The following is a 21,315-nucleotide window of genomic DNA, read 5'->3' on the forward strand; positions in this document are numbered from 1 at the left end:
CATTTTCAACTTCTGCTGTTATTCCATGTTGTTAATGAGTAAAAATGGCTATGGTAGAAGTAGCATGAGCTCATTAGTAGTCTTATTCTTTGTAATTTGTACTTCTATGAAACAGTCTTGATAAAAAACATGAGGGTCTGGCACTGAAGAAACCCCTACTCCACACGCACTGGTCCATGAAAGCTGACTGACCACCACTTCATGCTACGCAGAACTAAGTGGCAGATACAGTATCATGTGAATACAAGCAATACATTAATTCACATTTCACCTCAACACTGAAAATGTTTTCTTCTCTTTTCTACATTTCAGAGAAAATAATATTTACATTGTTATATCTGGAGGTATTTCCATGTTTTCCTGCTGATTGTGTGTTTTTATGTCTCTGTGGTGTTGTGGATTGTGGACTCATCAGACTCGTTATCACCAGCTGGAGACGTCTCATCTAGATCCTTTCCACCCCCGATGGCAGTTGTGTTGACATCAGTGTAACAGTCGGCTCCCATACCATTAACTGTCTCCTGATGTTCATCCTCATACTGCTGTGTCGTGACATCCATTGAAATTCCCATGATGGCTCTCTTTCCATCGCTTCCATTACTGTGGGCTTGGATTGGGCGCAGGTCTCGGATGGTACCAATACCAGACTGTATGGTTGACAGGGACCGCAGATTTCCATCCAGTCGCTGGCAACTGTAGAGTCCACGAAATGCTGAGCGAAACTTCTGAGACATTGCATTGTATATGACAGGATTTATAGCACTGTTGGCATAGATGCATGTCCGACAAAACAGAACAAACCAGGCATCCAAATAGGGCGTAGACACAAAGGAGTTGATCAAAACTAAAGTCCGGTAGGGCATCCAAAGCAGAGCGAAGAGGATGACCACGACAGCAAGCATCTTAGTCACCTGTAGGGGAAGCAACAAAGATTCAGGTTATTCAAACTCAGCTGGGATTGAATGTTGTGAATCAAAAGAGGCTGTAAGAGCCTGATTATAATCAGCTACATACATATACAAAGAAACATGAGCATAAAATGTATTGAACCACTCCTATTAGACCACCAGTTTGAAGGTCCAGAAACACACAGATACAGGCACTGTCAGTCCAGTCTTTGCAGTGCAAAGTTGTTTTTTTTTTTATTTAAGATACTCAAATAATGCTGCTGGGAGTTAAATTTTTTTTTTAATTTGCTTATTAACCTTGTGTTCCCATAGGCAACTAGCGTCATCGTTAGAATAATCGTTCCCATACTTGCTTTGTACAACAAACAATATGTTACTGGAGAATTCCACTAGAGGGCAAATTAAATAATTCAGACCATGCAGGGCTGCTGAATTTGTTGGATATTAACAAAACAATAACCATGACAACAACAAATACCAACAGGTTGGTACACAAACTCATACAGCAATTCTTTTGTTACATACTAAGTGCTGTTTCCTATCACACACATTTATACCCTGATTGGGAGACAATGTAGAGTTCAGGGTCTTGCCTAAGGACATTTCAGAATGTAGTCAGGGGAAGCCTGGACCAACTTTCCGGTTGGTAGATGATTGCTCATCCTCCAGAACAACAGCTGCCCTAGGTCTCTGCCGTCTACATCTATGTTTACAGTCTACTTTGTCTATTTCTACATCTATGTCTACAGTTGAATATGTCTATGTCTATATCTATGTGTACAGTCTACTATGTCTATGTCTACTATCTATGGGAGTTCCTCTGGGCTTCATTCATGAATCTACTAGTTTTTTTTTTGTCCCCCCCCCTTCATCTGTGATCTCAACACCTAGATCATGGGTGTACAACGTCGGTCCTCAAGGGCCGCTGTCCTGCAGATTTTCCAATGTTTCCTGCTTCAACACACCTGACTCAAATGAAATAGATCCAACAGCCTATTAAGTTTTACACAATGACTCATCAATTTGAGTCAGGTGATTTTGGAGCAGAGACACATCAAAAACCTGCAGGATTGTGGCCCTTGAGAACCAGAACTGGACACCCCTGACCTAGGTCTTCTGCCCAAAGATCCTTAAAGGGCTTACTGGTTCTCAGCCCAGGGAGTGAATTTGTTTATATAACATCGATATGGAACCTTTCAGGGTTGGCAAAGGTTTGAGGAAAATATCCAAGGATGTTTCAATGAGCAGGTTAGGAAAATTCACATGGACAAAACTACGATCTTGTAAATACCAGAAGCAGTGGTTTTTAGGAAGTGAAAATAACACTGAAAGCTGCTGAAAGGATGCAAAGACACTGTTAACATAAAGATCTTTAAAGGTTTTGATACCGAGATTAGACCAGGCTACAAAAGCTTTATCCACCAAAGACAGTTGAAATATATGATTAGACACCAGTGGAGCATTAATTGAAAAATTCTAAAACCCTAAGTGCTTCTTAAATTGGAGCCGAATCCTGCATAGGGCCCTAACCAACACATTTTTCGTAAAGGGAGATGTGGAAGAGAAAATAGAAGCATGTGCCAAAGCTTTAAGAGAAATTAGGCTCACAGAGTTAGCTTCTCAGCCATAAAGGAGGGGAATCTAAAGTGTCATAGTCAAGCCAATATTTTAAGATCCTAATATTAGCAGCCCAGTAATACAACCTAAAGTTCGGCAGTGCCATGCCCCCTAAGGATTTAGGTCTTTCTAGATATAGCTCCCGAAGCCTGGGAACCTTTTTGTCCCAAATAAAATCACGCTGTCCAGTTTCTGAAAAAGATTCTGAGGGAGAAAGATTGACAAACATTGAAAAAGATAAATTGAGAACACACCATCATTCACAGTCCTCTTGGGTATGGGTGAGGAGTAAAAGAAGATTGGCCTCAAATAAATCTGTGTGACTGTGGGTAACCTGAACACCTAAATATGTAAAGTTATGCCTAGGAACTTTAAAGGTCCCATATTATGCAAAATTCACTTTTTAATGGTTTTGGAACAGTCATACTAGTCCCCCCGCATGTGTAGGAGACCCGTAAGTGTGAAACTCTTTCAGGCGCTCTCTCTCCCCCCTGCTCCACCTCTAGGGAAGTAAGCGCTGAAATGAGCTTGTTTGAAAGCGTGTACGTTATGACGTCATAAGGGACAATAACCACTCCCCACAGAGCGATGGACCCTCCTCAGATATCTCTCCTTCTGGGTCCGACTCTGGCTCAAACTGGTAAGGGAGAACGACAGCGTCTCTACCAGTTGCCATAACGCTGCTGTTCACGAGAGCGGCATGAACGGGCATCATCCATGAACATAGTTACAAAAGAGGGGGAAAAAATTCAAGACAGGGACTAATGGAATGGCTGAAATTTTACTGGCTGGACGAGTAAAAGTCACACTAAACTTTCACTAACGTCCTGTTAGTCTTCTTGCTCGAACTTCTTCAGGAATGGGTTCCGGTGTTCCGGCGTTTGTTTATCCTTCACTACGCTGTAATCAGCGTCTAGTAACCGCTAAGGCCTAACCTGTCAATCACCTCATGACGGGCGATGCGATGGGCGGAGCCAACAGCTGAGCTGCTCCACCAGGGTTCCGCCCACCATAAACGGCACATTTATGAAGCTGCTAAAAAGAGGGAGGTGAAGAGAAGCCGCTGCACTCAAACTGAGGGTCGATTTGTCCATACCATGGCGGAAATATTTCATTTAGATATTAATGAATGGTCTCAGATTGGGAATAAAGTGTATAATATGGGACCTTTAAAAGTGAAAATATGTAGAGGGTAATTCATTGCAGCAGTATTAACAGGAAAAATTACACTGTTGTTCAGATTCGGTTTATAACCTGCTTTTAGGCTGAAGGACTTGATGGTATCAAGAGCAGTTGGAATCAAGACTGGCAAATTGGAGATATACAAGAGTAAATCATCTGCATAAAGTGAGACATGAAACCTATGTATAACAGTAATGCAAGGGTTATATCGTTGTGCAATTGATAGGGGTTCAGTTGCAATTGCAAATAATAAAGGGCTTAGGGGACATCCTTGTCTAGTGGAACAATGAAGACAAAAGTAAATTTAATGGATATTGTTGGTGTTAACTGAGGCCTGGGGCGATGAGTAGAGTAACTTAACCCAAGAAATGAAATTATGTTTAATGCCAAACCTTCCCAGAGTATAGAAGACAAAAGCCCATTCCACTCTATCGAAAGCTTTCTCTGCATCCAGAAATATCAAAGCTTCATGGGTGACAGAAGTAGAGGAGTTGTAGATTGTGTCAAATACACATCTAAGGTTAGAGAAGGAATGTCTATTTCGAATGAAACCAGTCTGGTCCGGTGAGATGATAGAGGGTAAGACAGCTTCTAAACATAGGGCTAATATTTTAGACAGTAATTTTAGGTCCACGTTGAGCAAGTTTATCTGATGACAGGAAGTACAGGCAAGGGGATCTTTACATTTTTTCAAGAGGACAAAAATAGAGGCGTGTGTGAGTGTCTGGGGAAGTAGACAAAAGAGTCATTATACATATCTAACAAAAGGGGAGCTAATTTATGTTGAAATTTCTTATAAAATTCAGATGGATACCCGGTCCAGTTCGGGGGGGGGGGGGGCAGGGGACATGTCCACTGCACTTTTTACTGTTCAAAAACAATGTTATATAACGCTATAGTTAACAGAGACACGTCAAGACTGCCCACAAGCTCCTCCATTGGCTCTGCTGTTTCTTTTGTGGTTGGCTATGCCTGCTGTCACACCACCTTGCTTGCACACTGGTAAGCTAGTCTGTGGTCAGGGGTCCTAAATATGCTACTGTAAGGTGGCCATTTGTTCTGCCTGAGTCACGTCAGCTGAAAGGATTGTAATATGAGAAATTTCATTTACATTGTTTGAATCTGTGTCCATGTGCGTATGAGTGTTTGTTAATTAGGCGCAGCCAGGATGTTTAAAAAAGAAAAGTGGACATAAAAGACTTCTTTAAAAGTCAAAGTGTAAGTTACTTAAAGAAATATGTTACACCCATCTTGCAACACCTTCACTGCCTCCATAAAGCAGCATATCCACTTTAAGATCCTTCTCATCATTTACAAATCTTACAATAATCTTGTAAAGTGTATTCTTTTACTGGAAGTGCTGATAAATAAAATGTATTATAATTATTATTATTTATTATAATTATTATTATTATTGAAAAAGGAAAAAAACAATATATACAAATATGATTTTTAGACATCCAAATTAATGATAATTGTTAATATAAGTTTTCCTCTATAACTGTATCATCACAATTGATGATTGTTGCACCCCAAATTGTCCCACTGTTCATGTCATGCACCAATATATGTTTGTCAGGTGACGGAAAGTAGATGCAGGAAAAAATGCTGGAGGAGGGAGAGTAGGAGAAGCTGGAGGAGATGGAGGAGAAGAGGCTGGAGGAGGGAGAGCAGAAGGAGATAAAGGAGAAGAAGCTGGAGGAGATACAGGAGAAGAGGCTGGAGATGGAGGAGGGAGAGTAGGAAAAGCTGGAGGAAAAGAGGCTGGAGATGGTGGAGGGACAGTAAGCGAAGCTGGAGAACATGGAGGAAAAGAAGCTGGAGGCTCAGAGGTGAGGCTGAAAGAATAAACATGAAGCATTGTGACAAATGTTAGAGTGATGATAATCTATATCTGTACTTTCAAAGTTCAAACACCAGACATCCTGGGAGGCATGCTGCCTGAAGTCAGAGGTCTTTTTGATCAGGTGGAGGTCCTTGTGAGGCTGTTGTTGATTGTTCCAACATTGTCTGCTGAAGCTTAGAGGAGTTTCAGGGCAATGAGGAGGTAAAGACCTGCCTTTGCAACTGCATGAGGCAGAAACGCCTTAACAATGTGGCAATTTGTCACATATATCAAGAAAGAATTGATGCTTTAGACAGGAAGAAACTCCTGCGCCAGGAATTTATCTCTGCCAATGATTGCTGACAACATGTGTTTGGAAACTTTGGTTGAGTTCATTATGTTGACCCTTCTGTGGTCTTGCTGTACACTTTTCATTTACAAAACTAATTTCAGTGGTTCTGTGTTACACTTATTTAAAATAAAATGTAATACTTACTTCATTACTTAGACTGAATAATGAACATTTTATTCAATTTCTTCCCACCTGTGATACCAGATTGACCTGCCCACCATCGGGTGGTGCTATATAAATGATGATATTCCATAACTAAGTAAAACTGGTGGTACTGGGTTGATGTGAAGTTGACTAACAAGGTGAAACATAGAATTGGGTGATAATATTTTGCTACAACCAACCAGTCAAACCAAAAAGGGGAACATTAAGCTTAAGCTTATGGTTGTCACGATTCTGCTGCTTGTGTTTTCTTTTTCTGAGCTCTAGGTGACACTGCAAGTTTCAGGAAGCCTTGGGAGGAGTCCGGTCTGCTCCACAGCTGTTTTCCATCTACCCTCTGTTTTCCTGCCACTTTCCCCTTCCTAGCATTGCCTTGCCACTCCGGGACATCAGTTCACCTCAGCCTCCATTCTTCCTCCACTGGCCATTCTCTTGCTTCCTTCATCTACCTACTTGCTCGCCCCACCTCCTCCAGCACAGGAATTGCAGCAGCTACCTTCCCCTCCTCTCAGGATTTTCACCAGGATTCAGTAAGCCACCCACTAAGATCGGATAATTGGATTATTTTCTGACCGGAACTGCCACTGATCATTCTCCTCTCCTCCCAGAGATCCGAATCCCGGACACTTTAGTCAGACGGCTGGACTCAGCTGCGACAGCAGTGCCATAAACCTAACAATAGCCACTACTGACGTGTCCAAAAAAATGTGACTAATGGCAAAATATTACTGGAAGACTTTGTTGCAGTGAAACAAAGCCCTAAAAATATTAAAACTAGGCATAGCCATAGACTAGTGCAGATCTCAGGCAAGTCAGAAACAATATACTATATCTTAATAAGTAACTCTTCAAGGTATGAAACTGGATATCCAAATAAAGTGTAAATGGGTCCAAGTAAAGTGTGAGTGTAAATATTAGAGAGGCAAAGAGAATAAATAAAACAATGCCAAAAAAAGACATTGGCAGCTCAGAAATTCAGTGAAGATAAACAAAAGAAAATTAAATATTGACATCTTTAACTTGGGGGAAACATATTTAACCAAAATTCAAATCTGCATTCATAACAACACACTACAAGAAGTATCAGTATCATGTACAAAAAAGTATAAAATGTGGAAATATTCCAACAAAAATAACAGTGAGGCCTTGGAGAACAGGCCAAACCACCTATCAGACATATTATAATAGATACCATTAGGCTTCACTAATTTAACAATAACCCACAGGCTCATGTAATTAAGATTAAAGTGCAGCCAAATTCATAGATAACAAAGTTGAGCCTGCGGGGAAGGATATAGTCATGATTTTACCTGAATGGCATGCCCCTGTACAGTCACTACAGATCTCACAGCTCGGCACAATGGGCTAGGCTAGTTGGCCCACTAGATGTCATCTGGGGTGACTACTTTTTTTATATTGATTTTAACAAAGCCAGCATCAGGTCATCTAAGCGGTGCATATGACCACTGAGTTATTCGAAGCATCGCTGAGAAGATTAAACCATATTTCACTTTGGGGCAGGAATGAAGCTCCCTCTTCACAGAGGCAAAGGCAGCCCTCTTCTTTGCCATCATTGATGTAAAGTCTGGGAAGACAGAGATCCTGTTGCCGTTATGATGGAGATCAGACAGATCACCCGCCTGGTGTAAGATTTGGAACCTGGAAAAGGGTCACTCTGATCATGAAGGGCCACGGAGGTTCCCCGTCTCTTGGTCTGGCATGCAGGGAATGATGAACCTGATCCAAAACTGGCTCGCTGTCCACCTTGAGTAGGTCGCATAGGAAATGCCATGAACTCTGTGGGGCGGGGAACCTCAAAACCCTCGGGTAAGTTCAGCACTCACGTTTTTTCAATCTGGAGTGCCCCTCCAGATCTTCACATTTTTTCGTGAGGGAATCCACTTGAGTAGTTAGCAATGTGGCCTTAGCCTGGAGCTCAGTTAACTGGATAGTGTGGTCATTTGCTGCATGTTCCAGGTCTGGCACAGTATCTACCTGTGCAGACAGCTTCTTTTTTATGGGCTCCTGTCTGGCCACTTTTTTCAACACCTCTTGACAGTCTCCAAGATGACCAATTCGAATTTACTGATGATATCAGAGCGCATCTCCTCCATCATGCCTCTGATGTTTGCTGGCAGGGCCTCATTAGCATCCGGTGGTGTCGGCAGATCGATTGAGGCATGTGGTTTGCTGCGGCCTGTTTTCCCTGTGTCAGATTTGCCTCGACCAGACATCCTTATGTTTGCACCCAAGCAATACAAACAATTATAAACAAGCGTAAGCTGTTACCAAGGCCAAAAATAGGCAAATCTTCCAGTTAGTTGCAAAGGAGTATAATATAAAGGTCACATTTCCAAGGACCCACGACAAAATACGCCCTACATCTTTTCTGCTCTGCAGCACCCTCCTTAAGTTGGTTCTGAGTGGGTTTCCCAACTCGGTGCCCAAGCTGACACCAAGGCAGAACCAAACTGCTTAAACTGTTCTAATTTGTTCGTTTAAGCCCATGCCCACATATCCTACTTACATCCCTTATGTGACTCATACACCCAGCACGCATGGGCTTAACATGTAAGGCCCATGTAACTGAAACCACATGGGACCTGCAAAATTTGCCCAGTTCAAGCCCATGCCCACTCAGTATCTGCATAAAACATATTTAAACCTTGTGGGCCCCACAAGGACATGCTGGCTCGGTAATGGTTCCTTTGAATCAGATGTGTCTGTCTATCTGTCCATCCTGTCATAGAAAGAAGAAAATCCGACGAGTCCAGTTGGCCCAACCCTAATCAGCAACAGGTACACACAAAGCTGTGAGGCTCCCATAAGCATTAAATGAGTAGAAATCCCCTCATGCTTTTGTAAACTGATCTGTGCAAATACCAGGCAATTTGTGCACATATATTTAACGAATTTTCTGCATAGCAGTCCTTTTGGACATGAAAGTATTAGATCTGTGAGGTTTAAGGTAAAAAAAAAAAAAAAATAGTGCGTAGAATTTTAATGTTTGTGCATTTTTGTTATTTGTTCATGTGTAAATTTATTTTGTGTGTGTAATTTCTTGACATCATCATGCCTAGTGTTTTCTGTACAAACCTATTCTACAGTCATTTAGCAGACGCTTTTATCCAAAGCGACTTACATCTGAGAGTAAGAACAACACAAGCAAGAATTCAAACAAGATGGGACGTCATAATTAAGTGGTAGTAAGACTGCTGTGAGTCCAGTTGGACCCAGGTGCTGTCATGTAGTGCTAGAGACAATGCTTTTTTTGTTTAAATACAAGATCACAATTTCATCACACAATTTCATCTTCGGCATAAGTGCACGCAGCTTATTCAGTGCTGAGTTAGCCAAAGAGCTGGACAAATGAAGAAAAAAGTCTAATTACTGATGTGGTGCCATCTTGTGGTGGGAGCACTAGGTGTCTTTCACTGGTAGAGCGTAACTGTGGAGAGGGAGTGTAGCTCTGGATTCAGGAGTGAATGTAGAGTGGGGCTGTTTGGGTATTGTTTTGTAAGCCAGAAGCAGAGCTTTGAATCTGATGTGCTGCAGCTGGAAGCCAGGGAAGAGCAATTAGCAGCGGAGTGACATGAGCTTTTTTGGGCTGGTTGAAGACCAGACGTGCTGCTGCATTTTAAATCATCTGCAAAGGTTTAACATCAGTAGCAGTAGTAGTTTGTAGTAGTTTGACACCATTAATAATGTGCTTTGTGTCTCAGAATAACTCATGTCAATTGATCCATGTTTCCCTTGCCCGGATGTGGGTCACTGGGGCCCCGCTCTGGAGCCAGGTCTGGAGGTGGGAAACAGAGGCGAGTGCCTGGGTGCCAGGTCTTTGCCCATGGGGCCCTGTAGGGCTCAGCCCAAAAGGGTGACATAGACCCCCTCTCCTGTGGCCTCACCACCTGTGGGAGGGGCCGTAGGGTTCGGGTGCAGTGTGAACTGGGTGGCAGCCGAAGGCGAGGTCCATGGCATTCTGATCCTCAGCTGAGGAAGAGAGGTGGAACGTCACCTCAGTTCATTCTAGATATATATGGACTCACCTCGATGCATGGCTTGGGCTCTGGAACCACTGTCCTCAAAAGGTGTGGCCCCTCTTTCATTCTGGAGTTGCTCCTGGTGAGATGCACCAAGCAGGTGTGGGCATACTCACTGCCCCCCCCGACTTAGTGCTTGTACATTGGGGTTTATCCCTGTGGACGAGAGGGTAGCCGCTGCCTGTCTTCAGGTTGGGGGATGGGTCCTGACTGTTGTTTGTGCATATGCACCAAACAATTCAGAGTACCCACCCATTTTAAAGTCCTTGGAAGGGGTGTTGGAGAGCCCCCTTTCCGGGGACTCCCTCGTTCTGCTGGGGGACTTCAGTGCTCACATGGGCAATGACAATGAGACCTTGAGGGGCGCGATTAAGAGGAGAGTAGTGTTTTGTTATTGGACTTCTGTGCTCATCATGGATTGTCCATAACGAACACCTTGTTCAGCCATAAAAGTGTCCTCATGTGCACTTGGCATCAGGACACTCTAGGCTGCAGTAGTTGGCAGGTAGGTTAAGCAAATGTGGCTTCAGCACCCACTGAAACAAAAACTTGGGTGTGGGAGAAGTTTGGAGAGGGCATGAAGAATGACTTCCAGATGGCTTTGAGAAGATTCTGGTCCACCATCTGGCTGCACAAGAGGGGGAAGCGGTGCTCCATCAATATTGTGTACAGTGTGGATGGGGGACTGCTGACCTCGACTCAGGACATTGTGGGTCAGTGGAGGGAATACTTCAAGACCTCCTGAATCCCACAGACACATCTTCTGGTGAGTAAGCAGAGTCAGGGGACCCTGGCATGGGCTGTCCTATCTCTGGGGCTGAGGTAGCTGAGTTGGTTAAAAAGCTCCTTAGTGGCAGGGCCCCAGGGATGGATGAGATCCGCCCTGAGTTCCTTAAGGCTCCGGATGCTGCAGTTTGTGTGACTGACACACCTCTGCAGCATCACATGCACATCAGGGACAGTTCCTCTAGACTGGCAGACTGGGGTGTTGGTCCCTCTCTGCAAAAAGGGCAACTGGAGGTGTGTTCCAACTACAGGGGGATCACACTCCTCAGATGGTTGCTCCAGTAGTATCGAGTAGCAGACCTGAGTCTAGACCTGAACCTAGATCTAAACATAGATCTGAATTGAAACTAGACCAAACCTAGGTCTGAGCCTAGATCTGTACCTTGACCTGAGCCTAGACTTGAGCTGAGACCTTAGTCAAGACCTGAACCTAGACCTGAAACGAGATCTAATCCTAGACCTGTGCCAAGATCTGAACTTAAACCTGAACCTAGATCTGAGCCTAGACCTGATCTTGAACCAAGACCCAAAAATGCCCTGTTCCCCAGGGTACCTGACTTGGGCATTGGGGGGGGTGGGGGGGGTGGGGGGGCGGGGGGCTCTGCCTTGGGGGGTGGGTTGCTCTTGAGCTCCTGGAGCCCTGGGCCCTGTGCTCAGTCGATAAATGTCACGAGTCCATTTCTGTGTGGCAGGGTTGGCCATGGCCGTCCCTGGCTTCCTGGGGCCTCTGCTGTGGTTGCTTGGCGCTCTGGACGGATGTGTTGTCATCCTGGTGGCGGATTGACTTGAATATGTGCTCATGGGGGTGACCACATTTGCACAATCACTGTTCACTATTCATTCCTGTTATTTACTAACTTGCATACTGAGACAGTCCCATTTAATCACCAATAACTACAGCCATGTTCTTGTTTTTCTTTGTGTTGCTGATGTTTTTTTGTTGTGACTGTTTTTTTTTTTGTTTGTTTGTTTGTTTGTTTGTTTGTTTGTTTTTTTGTCTATAGCTTGTATAGAACCCCACCCCCAACCCTCTTGTCAGGTCCAGAATCAAAATGTAAAATTAGCAATAGACAAATTGAAAAATCAAGAACAAAACTTACATTATCAAGAGGGGCCTTATACCCATAAAGCTCCTCTTGGCAAAGCAAATTTGTTCAGCACAAAACAGCAGCCAGACCATCATTCTGCTGCCACCATGCTGGACAGGACAAGGTTAAAAAAAAAATGACCAGACATGTTTTAATCTTCATTAAAGTATGCTCCACTCATTTTAAAGCAGTAGTCTAAAAAAAAACTTGAATGAAAATGTGATTTTATTCTCAAATAAATTAACGACACTAACTGATGTACTGGATCGATCTTCAGATTTATGTCCTGTTTGTGGAAATCTTGTTACAGACTGAAGCCAGAATTTCATTTTACTTTTTATATCTGGATAAACAGGAAATACAAAAATTGTGCTAAACACCTGACTGACTTCAATACGGTTGGTTCAGTTGGTGGACAGGAGCAGGAAATGAACAGTAAGTATGTTCCGCTCCACGTCAAGGCGCTGCAGAGTCTCACCCAGATGAATCTGTGCATGTTTGTTTCTATGTTTGACATCCCTCTGGATGCCATGACTCTCCGTCTTGCCCCGCATCACTGCCTGGTGACCATGGTAACAGCTCAGACATTTCTGAACCCCTGTAAGGCAGTGGAGAGGGGGAGGGGCAGGATAGAGGCAGTCAGCCGGTAAGTCTCAGGTCATTAGTCTTATCATCTGCAAGTGGTACTGCATACCTTCTCCATCCATCCATCCATCCATCCATCCATGGTGCTTGAATCTAGACAGGGTGCTTGAATCTAGACAGGATGTTTGAATCCAGAAAACATGTTGAATCTAGACAGGGTGCTTTACTCCAGCTTTACAAATACTTTTTGTGCCTTTTGTTTGCTTTATTTCCTGTGAAAGTCAGCAGCATCCTCTCACTACCAAGTGAAGTCATGAACGCACCATTCGTCCTCGCATAGCCAAAGAATTAACGTTTACCCTCTGAAGCGGGTGTGACAGTTGATACCATCCATCTTTATCCCCCAACATGCACCTTAGGAGATCAGAGAAACTCTATGAATAAACCCTTCTGGTAATCTCACAGCCAGCTGTAATCTCCCATCATAAAAGTGCCATTCTTATGTACACACAAGTTTATCAGACTCAATTAGATTGAGTTGATTTATCAAACGATGAATGAGGGAGTGTGAAGTGCCTATTGAAAAACTGAGAGGGGGAATCTTCTGCGGTATTAAACACACTTCAGAATAAATCCTAAATCACATTATGCAAATCTCCCACTCGCCACTTGAACACAGCTGATAAGGATCTTCTGTGCTCTCGAGTTTGGTCTCTCTGTGTTCATGGAGTCAAACACACAGCAACACTGAAACAAGCCATGGGAGAGTTTGCAGGCTGCAGGAGGTAAATTAAATTCAGACCATTGCTATAAATGTTCAGCGGGTGACTGCAGACACGGCTCATACTTCCAGTTCAACACTGGCCCATTCAGTTTCCAGTGGTACTGTATCAGTGTCTTACTTTAACAAAAACTCATCCAGCTGCATAAAAAAACTGCTGCAGCATGTTCATACAATGTCTGAGATGTAAATGTGGTGTCCATGGCAACGCTTCACCTCTGGTCTCTGTCAGGAAGCGATGACAAGTTAGAGAGATTTGGAGGAAAACCTGAAAAATGCAGTCAATGAATGAGATGAAAAACAAGGATTTAATTTATAGTGGGAACAAATGTCATCAACATGCTTTGTCAGTTATTTGGTAGTTATGTCAGTGCCAAAGGGGAGGAAAATCTTCTTCTTAAAAAGAAACGATGAACAGCTGGATTAAAAGAAGGGATTTTATGATACGGCAGACAAACTTTTCTTGTCAGACACATCTGAAATTTGTTTTGCATCACGTCAGCAAGATGTTTACAGAGATCAATATTTAACAGTACACACACTTTACACAGATTAATACCTAAGACAAAGTCAAGTCAAAGTCAGTTTTATTGTCAGTTCTGTGGTGTACAGGACAAACAGAACTGAAATTATGGCTCTGTCAAACCTTGGTGAGAGCTAATAAACAAAACAAACAGAGTAAGTTCCATCACTGAGTAAGTAAACAGGATAATAAACAGACGAGGCAGATTGCAGTCAGTGTGATATCTTTTTATGGTTATAGAGCAACAGCAGACTGAGTTAGCTTCTGGTCTGGTTAAGTTGGTTAACTGGTTAAAGTGGCTGTTCTTGTTTCTGAGGGGGTAAAAGTTCAGGTATTGATGGGGGATGTCAGAGTCCTGGGCGGGTGGAAGGGGGGCAGAGCACGGAGAGAGTTTAGCATCCTGACAGCCTGGTGGAAGAGGGTGTCCCTAAGTCTGCCGGTCTTGGTCCTGGTCCTGGTCCTGGTCCTGGTCTTGGTCCCGGCCCACAGGCTCCACAGTCTCCTTCCTGATGGCAGCAGGCTGAAGAAGCTGTGTGATAGATGGGTGGGGTCTCTCTCCATGCAGAGGGCTTTCCGAGTGAGGAGAGGTGGAGATGTTCGCAGGGAGGGGAGAGAAGCATCAGCCATCTTCTCAGCTGCCCTCACGATGCGTTGGAGGGTCTGCTAATGAGACCCACCACAGTCGCGTCATGTGCAACAGTAAGGGTTAGCAGAGTGAAGAGGAGGGGCTCAGCACACATCCTTTGAGGGACCCCGTGGTCAGTGTGGTGATGCTGGATGTGTTCCTGCTGACCCAACCTGGCTGTGGTCTCCTAGTCAGGAAGTCCAGCAGCCAGTTGCACAGTGAAGTGTTAGAGCCCAGCTGGTCCAGTTTCAGAATGAGCTGTTGGGGGATGATTGTGTTGAATGCCAAACTGAAGTCTATGAACAGCATTCTGAAGTAGGAGCCTTTGTGTCCAGATGCTTGAGGGGTGTGCGGAGGGCAATGGGGATGGAATTGTTGGTCGAGTGGTTGGACCGATATGCAAACTGGAAAGGTTCCAGGGAGGGTGGGAGGACAGACTTTATGTGGAGTGAGGGCTACCGGAAGGTAGTCGTTGAAACTGGAGGACGATAACTTCTTCGGGACAGGAATGATGGTGGTGGTTTTGAGGCACATGGGGACAACAGCGGTGTTAAAACAGTCCTTAAGTTCCTCCATGGATCCTTCCAGCCACACACATACCTCTTTGAAAAGTGTTTAGTGACTTTAACCAATATTCTGTATGCTGGCAAGGTCCTTGTAAGCTCCTCTTTGGGTGGTGTAAACCTGTTCCAGTGTGTTGTTTACACGTGTTGGAAAGCCTATGTGTTTGTGTCATTTTGGAAACGCACTGTTTGGGTCCCCAGCCAAGGTGATAAAGGCATCAGGGTGGGCTGTCTGCTGCTCACTGATGTGTTGATAAAGTTCATTCAATGCCTCACTCCTGTTGTTTCCCCAGGTGCTCGGAGGAAAGTAAACAGCAGCTGCAGTATGGCCGTAAACTCCCTCGGATGGTGGAATGGTCGCATTTAATGACCATAAACTCCACTGAAAGTAAGCAGTGTTGGTAGACCACAGCAGTGTCTCGACACCAGGCATCGTTAATGTAAACACAGAGTCCTCTGCCTCGCGTGTCTTCCCTTCCTTCCCAAGAGCTTTGTCTGCCTGATAGCAAGTTAGCTACTCGAGCTGAATGGGATGGTAAGTGACGTTGTTATTGAGCCAAGTTTCCATTAACACATAAATACAGCACTCTTACAGCCTTCTGAGTTCTCTCTAGAAAATGTAAATAGTCCAGTTTATTGTCCAAAGAGTGTAGGTTGGCCAGCATGATGCACAATGGTGGGAATAGCTGGGTTGTGTGGGCTAGTCACTAGCCTAACTCGGTTACCTCTGCGCTTGCCCCGCTTCTGCTTCCTCTCACACCGCTTATGTCGTCTCCACTGTGGGCGAGGTGCAGGGCTGGGGGTCGTGATGGAGCAGGCCTCAGGACCAGACCGTGGTCTCGTAGCTCTTCTAATTTAACTTGCAAGAAGTGGTCTTGTCAACATTGAGCAAAAACTTACGACTGTATGTGTGCTTGAAGATGGGCAGATGACACAAAAACATATAAAAGCCCTGCGACTCGTGCATGTGTCGCCATGATTCTTGATAAAAAAAAAAAAAAAAATACAGAGATTACACAGATCAATACTTAAACAGGACATATGTGAAGCTAGCTCACTTCTACACATTACATCATGGACTTCACACACACTGGACTCCTGTAAGCTCTGGGCTTAGTTCTAATATTGGCTGATGTATAAAAGAGTTTCCCAGTCTTACTTTATTGATCTTTGGAACCAGGAATCTTCTAGATGGTCAGAGCTCATAGTCTGTGTTCAGTACACAGTTTGAATAAGATGTTGTATTCTTTGTCTCAGCATATTTGTCTGCTCAGGTGTTTCAGAGATTGAGGGTAAAGGTTGTCCTGTGACCTCAGAGCAGATTTTTATTTGTTATTTGATACCTGCTCCTCAGGAATTCATTAAATAAAATGTGGGGTTCAAGGATCAGTTCTAGGCCCACTTCTTTTTAATCTGTACATGTTGCCTCTTGGGGATATCATCAGGAAACACGGCACTGATTTTCACAGCTATGCTGATGATATGCAGCTTTACATTGCCGTGTCTCCTGATGACCTGGAGCCAGTTCCTGCAGCCACTCTGCAGGCTGGCTTGGCTCTCTCTTGCCTCATCAGGGCCAGAAACATCATGAAGGACTCCACTCACTCCGGTATTTAACCTCTTTGACCTGTTGCCCTCTGGCAGGCAGTACAGGTCCATACGGTCCAGAACAAACAGACTCAAAGACAGCTTCTTTCCCAAAGCTGTTACCCTACTGAACTCAAACCTGCACTAATGTCATGCACTGATGCTCCTGCGCTGATCACTTTCTATATTACCACATATATTCGGACTACAGCACTGATTACTTGCACAGACATACATACTACCTCAAACCTTTGTAATAATACCAACTAGGTGTAAAAAGACCTACTCATACGCATGCAATTCATTCATCTTGAGTCTTGACTGCTTTTTATAGCTGCTATTTATATTGTGTTCTTATATTGTGTTCCATGAGCTGCCACCTTATCGTGGTGGAGGAGTTTGTGCGTCCTGACGATCCTAGCGGCTATGTTGTCGGGGGCACATGGCCCTGGTAGGTTCACCCATGGCAAACAGGTGTCTAGGGGAGGGACCAGACGAAGCGCGGCTCAGATGACCCTTATGATGATGAAAAAACAAGGACCAAGGTTTCCCTTGCCCGGACGTGGGTCACCGGGGCCCCCCTCTGGAGCCAGGCCTGGAGGTGGGGCACGGAGGCGAGCGCCTGGTGGCCGGGCCTTTGCCCATGGGGCCTGGTCGGGCTCAGCCCGAAAGGGAGACATGGGCCCCTCCTCCAGTGGGCTCACCACCTGCAGGAGGGGCCATAGGGGTCGGGTGCATTGTGAGCTGGGCGGCTGCCAGAGGCGGGGACCCTGGCAGTCTGATCCTCGGCTGCAAAAGCTAGCTCTAGGTACGTGCAATGTCACCTCTCTGGCGGGGAAGGAGCCTGAGCTGGTGCACGAGGTTGAGCAGTTCCGGCTAGATATAGTTGGACTCACCTCGACGCATGGCTTGGGCTCTGGAACCACTGCCCTCGAGAGGGGCTGGACCCTCTTCCATTCTGGAGTTGCTCCCAGTGAGAGGCGCCGAGCAGGTGTGGGCATGCTCATTGCCCCCCAACTTGGCGCCTGTATGTTGGGGTTTACCCCGGTGGCGGAAAGGGTAGCCTCCCTCCGCCTTCGGGTGGGGGGACGGGTCCTGACTGTTGTTTGTGCTTATGCACCAAATAGCAGTTCAGAGTACCCACCCTTTTTGGAGTCCTTGGGGGGGTGTTGGAAAGCACTCCTTCCAGGGACTCCCTCATTCTGCTGGGGGACTTCAATGCTCACGTGGGCAATGACAGCGAGACCTGGAGGGGCGTGATTGGGAGGAACGGCCCCTCTGATCTGAATCCGAGTGGTGTTTTGTTGTTGGACTTCTGTGCTCGTCATGGATTGTCCATAATGAACACCTTGTTCAGGCATAAGAGTGTCCACATGTGCACTTGGCACCACATTCTAGGCCGCAGTTCGATGATCGACTTTGTATTTGTATCATCGGACTTGGGCCGCATGTCTTGGACACTCAAGTGAAGAGAGGGGCGGAGCTGTCAACTGATCACCACCTGGTGGTGAGTTGGCTCAGATGGTGGGGGAGGATGCCGGTCAGGCCTGGCAGACCCAAGCGTGTTGTGAGGGTCTGCTGGGAACGTCTGGCAGAGTCCCCTGTCAGAAAGAGTTTCAACTCACATCTCCGGCAGAGCTTCAACCATGTCTCGGGTGAGGCGGGGAACATTGAGTCCGAATGGGCTGTGTTCCGTGCCTCTATTGTCGAGGCGGCCAGCCACAGCACCGTAAGGTCGTCGGTGCCTGTCGTGGCGGTAACCCGTTGGTGGATACCGGCAGTAAGGGATGCCGTCAAGCTGAAGAAGGAGTCCTAGCGTGTCTTTTTGGCCTGTGGGACTCCAGAGGCAGCTGATGGGTATCGGCGGGCTAAGCAGAGCGCAGCTTCGGCGGTCGCTAAGGCAAAAGCTCAGGCATGGGAGGAGTTTAGAAAGGCAATGGAGAATGACTTCCGGACGGCTTCGAGGAGATTCTGGTCCACCATCCGGGGGCTCAGGAGGGGAAAGCAGTGCTCCGTCAACACTGTGTACAGTGGGGATGGGGGGCTGCGGACCTTGACTCGAGATGTTGTGAGGCGGTGGAGGGAATACTTCGAAGACCTTCTCAATCCCACCAACACGTCTTCTGATGAGGAAGCAGAGTCTGGGGTAGCTGGTGCTGGCTCGCCTATCTCTGGGGCTGAGGTCACTGAGGTGGTTAAAAAGCTTAGGGCTGTCTTGGTTGACAGTCCCCCTGGACTGGCAGACTGGGGTGGTGGTCCCCCTCTTCAAAAAGGGGGACAGGAGGGTGTGCTCCAACTACAGGGGGATCACACTCCCCAGCCTCCCCGGTAAGGTTTATTCAGGCGTGCTGGAGAGGAGGGTCCGTCAGATAGTCGAACCTCGGATTGAAGAGGAGCAGTGTGGTTTTCGTCCCGGTCGTGGAACAGTGGACCAGCTCTACACCCTCTTTGGGGTCTTTGAGGGGTCATGGGAGTTTGCCCAACCAATCTACATGTGTTTTGTGGATTTGGAGAAGGCATTCGACCGTATTCCCCGGGGACTCCTGTGGGGGGTACTCCGGGAGTATGGAGTGCCTGGTGCTGGTCAGGATACCTCCTGGACACCTCCCTGGTGAGGTGTTCCGGGCACGTCCCACCAGGAGGAGACCCCAGGGAAGACCCAGGACACGCTGGAGGGACTACATCTTGTGGCTGGCCTGGGAACGCCTATGAATCCCTCCAGACAAGCAGGTGAATGTGGCCAAAAAGAAGAAATCTAGGCTTCCCTGTTTAGGCAGCTGCCCCTGTGCCCTAACCCCAGAAAAGTGGTAGAAAATGGATGGATGGAGCTGGAAAAGAACGCACCTGGTCCTTTTCACTTTACCCTAGCTACAAGTTTTGAGTTTTTCTGTGTTTATGTCTTTTTCTATCATCCTATCTTTAATTTGATTTTAGATAGACTCAGGACTTCAACACATTAAGTAATGCATGCCACATATAATCCTAGAGTATTATTGTTAATTAGCAACTTAACCAAATTTTGTTCTTTTTAGACCAGGGGTCTAATACACAGCAGGCCAAAATGAAAAAAAATGTAACAAGTAGATTGCTGGCCGGGTTCAATATTTATTAAAAACTTTTTCAAAATGATAGCACAAATTAAAACCAGGAAATAACAGAGCCTATTAGTGATTGCCTATAAAACAACATTAATAATTAAATAAATTGAAAAAAGATGTCTGTTCAAATCTGTTGCATTTATTTCTTGTGACTCTATGAATTTTTCCTTTTCAGAGTAATTTCAAATGAAAACATTTTTTACTTTCAGCCATTCAGTTGTTCCAAGAGTAAGGACCAAACCATAAGGAGTCCTCTTTCCATTATTACAGCCCTCGTCTGTGTCACAGCCTGCAAGAGAACGTCAGGGCTGCAGAGAGTGTTGATGTTTTTAAAAAGAGGATCAAGACCTTTTTAGCTTAGCTTTTAACTGAATTTTATTTGATCATAATTTATTTTGTAATTTATGTTATTTTATTTTTATTTTATTCTATTACTTTTTTTGAGCACATTATGAAGTTCTTCATGTTTATTTTTTTATTATTGCTGCTCTTAGTTGATCTTATTGTTTCTTAAGGTTATTTAATCTTTGTTTGACTAATCTGACTAACAACTACACCATCCTCGAAGAACAGCAACCAGCAACCACCATAAAAAACAGAAGAAATTTATACAGGTATGTTGAACCTGGATTTAACTCTTTGAGCCCTAAAATATGCAACCCATAATAAAATTAGTTTATTGTTGCAAGCTAAAGGTCTGAATTAATATTATTATATTATTATAATATTTAATAAAAACACAAACAACATGTGAGCATCACCTCTGATGATGTGAAGCTGATCTAAATCAGAGGTTTTAGTTCAGGAGATGTCTGAAACGTGGACATTTTGGTTCAGTTTGGTACTATCTCTTCTAAATGTTCTCCTGGTGGAGTACCTCAACTAACTAACTCAACTTCTTGTATGTGTTCCCTGCTGATTTTTCTGCCAATATTCTTTTTTTCTTCTTTACAAGAAATTTATGGCCAACGGCTCCTGGATCCTCATTAATTACTGAAACTGTATTTTGTGGTAGATTTGGTTGGATACTACTCTTTAAGACTCTTACAATCTTGTCAGTATCACGTCAGCATGGCCTACAAATAGCTGAAGCCCTATCTACAGCTACTCAGGAGCTAAAGCTAACTAGCTGCTAGATGCCTCCCCTCTCTACGGATGACTATTACGACCTTCTACAGAAGATCAACATGCTGGAAACAAAGATCCAACAGCTCCAGGTGAATGTGGAAGTGAATAGATTGTGTGTAAACAATACAACTTTACCTTTAATAAAAAACAGAAGACAAGATCTTGCGAACACACAGCTAACTAGCACAAACTTGGCTGAAAAGAAAAAGGAGGACAGTATAGAAGGTAATAATTCTTTCACTAATAGTCCTCCCTGGAATGCTCTTGGTGCAAAACCAAAGAGTAAATCATCTCCCAGTCCATGGCTCACAGAGGTTCTAAGGAATAACAGAGCTGGACTCCGGGCTGCAGAAAGAAAGTGGCGCAAATCAAACGAGCACGCTGACTTGTCTGAATAACTTGGAAAACTTGAAATTTTCACATCCAGCCTAAAGGCTGCCAAGATAGCTTTTTATCAGAACAAGA

At 44.8% G+C, this 21,315-nt stretch overlaps 1 protein-coding gene across 1 annotated transcript in view; it reads right to left on the reverse strand.

The window, feature by feature from the left end:
* Nucleotides 1-328: 328 nt before the first annotated feature.
* The window catches only part of trhr2 (thyrotropin releasing hormone receptor 2), a 73,333-nt gene continuing 52,346 nt past the window's right edge, over nt 329-21,315 (reverse strand). The window contains exon 6 of the mRNA XM_041996106.1: nt 329-911. Coding sequence (XP_041852040.1) covers nt 378-911 — 534 coding nt within the window. The 3' untranslated portion in view covers nt 329-377. The remainder of the gene's footprint in view (nt 912-21,315) is intronic.

This window comes from Melanotaenia boesemani, chromosome 10, assembly GCF_017639745.1.
Source record: "Melanotaenia boesemani isolate fMelBoe1 chromosome 10, fMelBoe1.pri, whole genome shotgun sequence".
Taxonomy (NCBI): Eukaryota; Metazoa; Chordata; class Actinopteri; order Atheriniformes; family Melanotaeniidae; genus Melanotaenia; species Melanotaenia boesemani.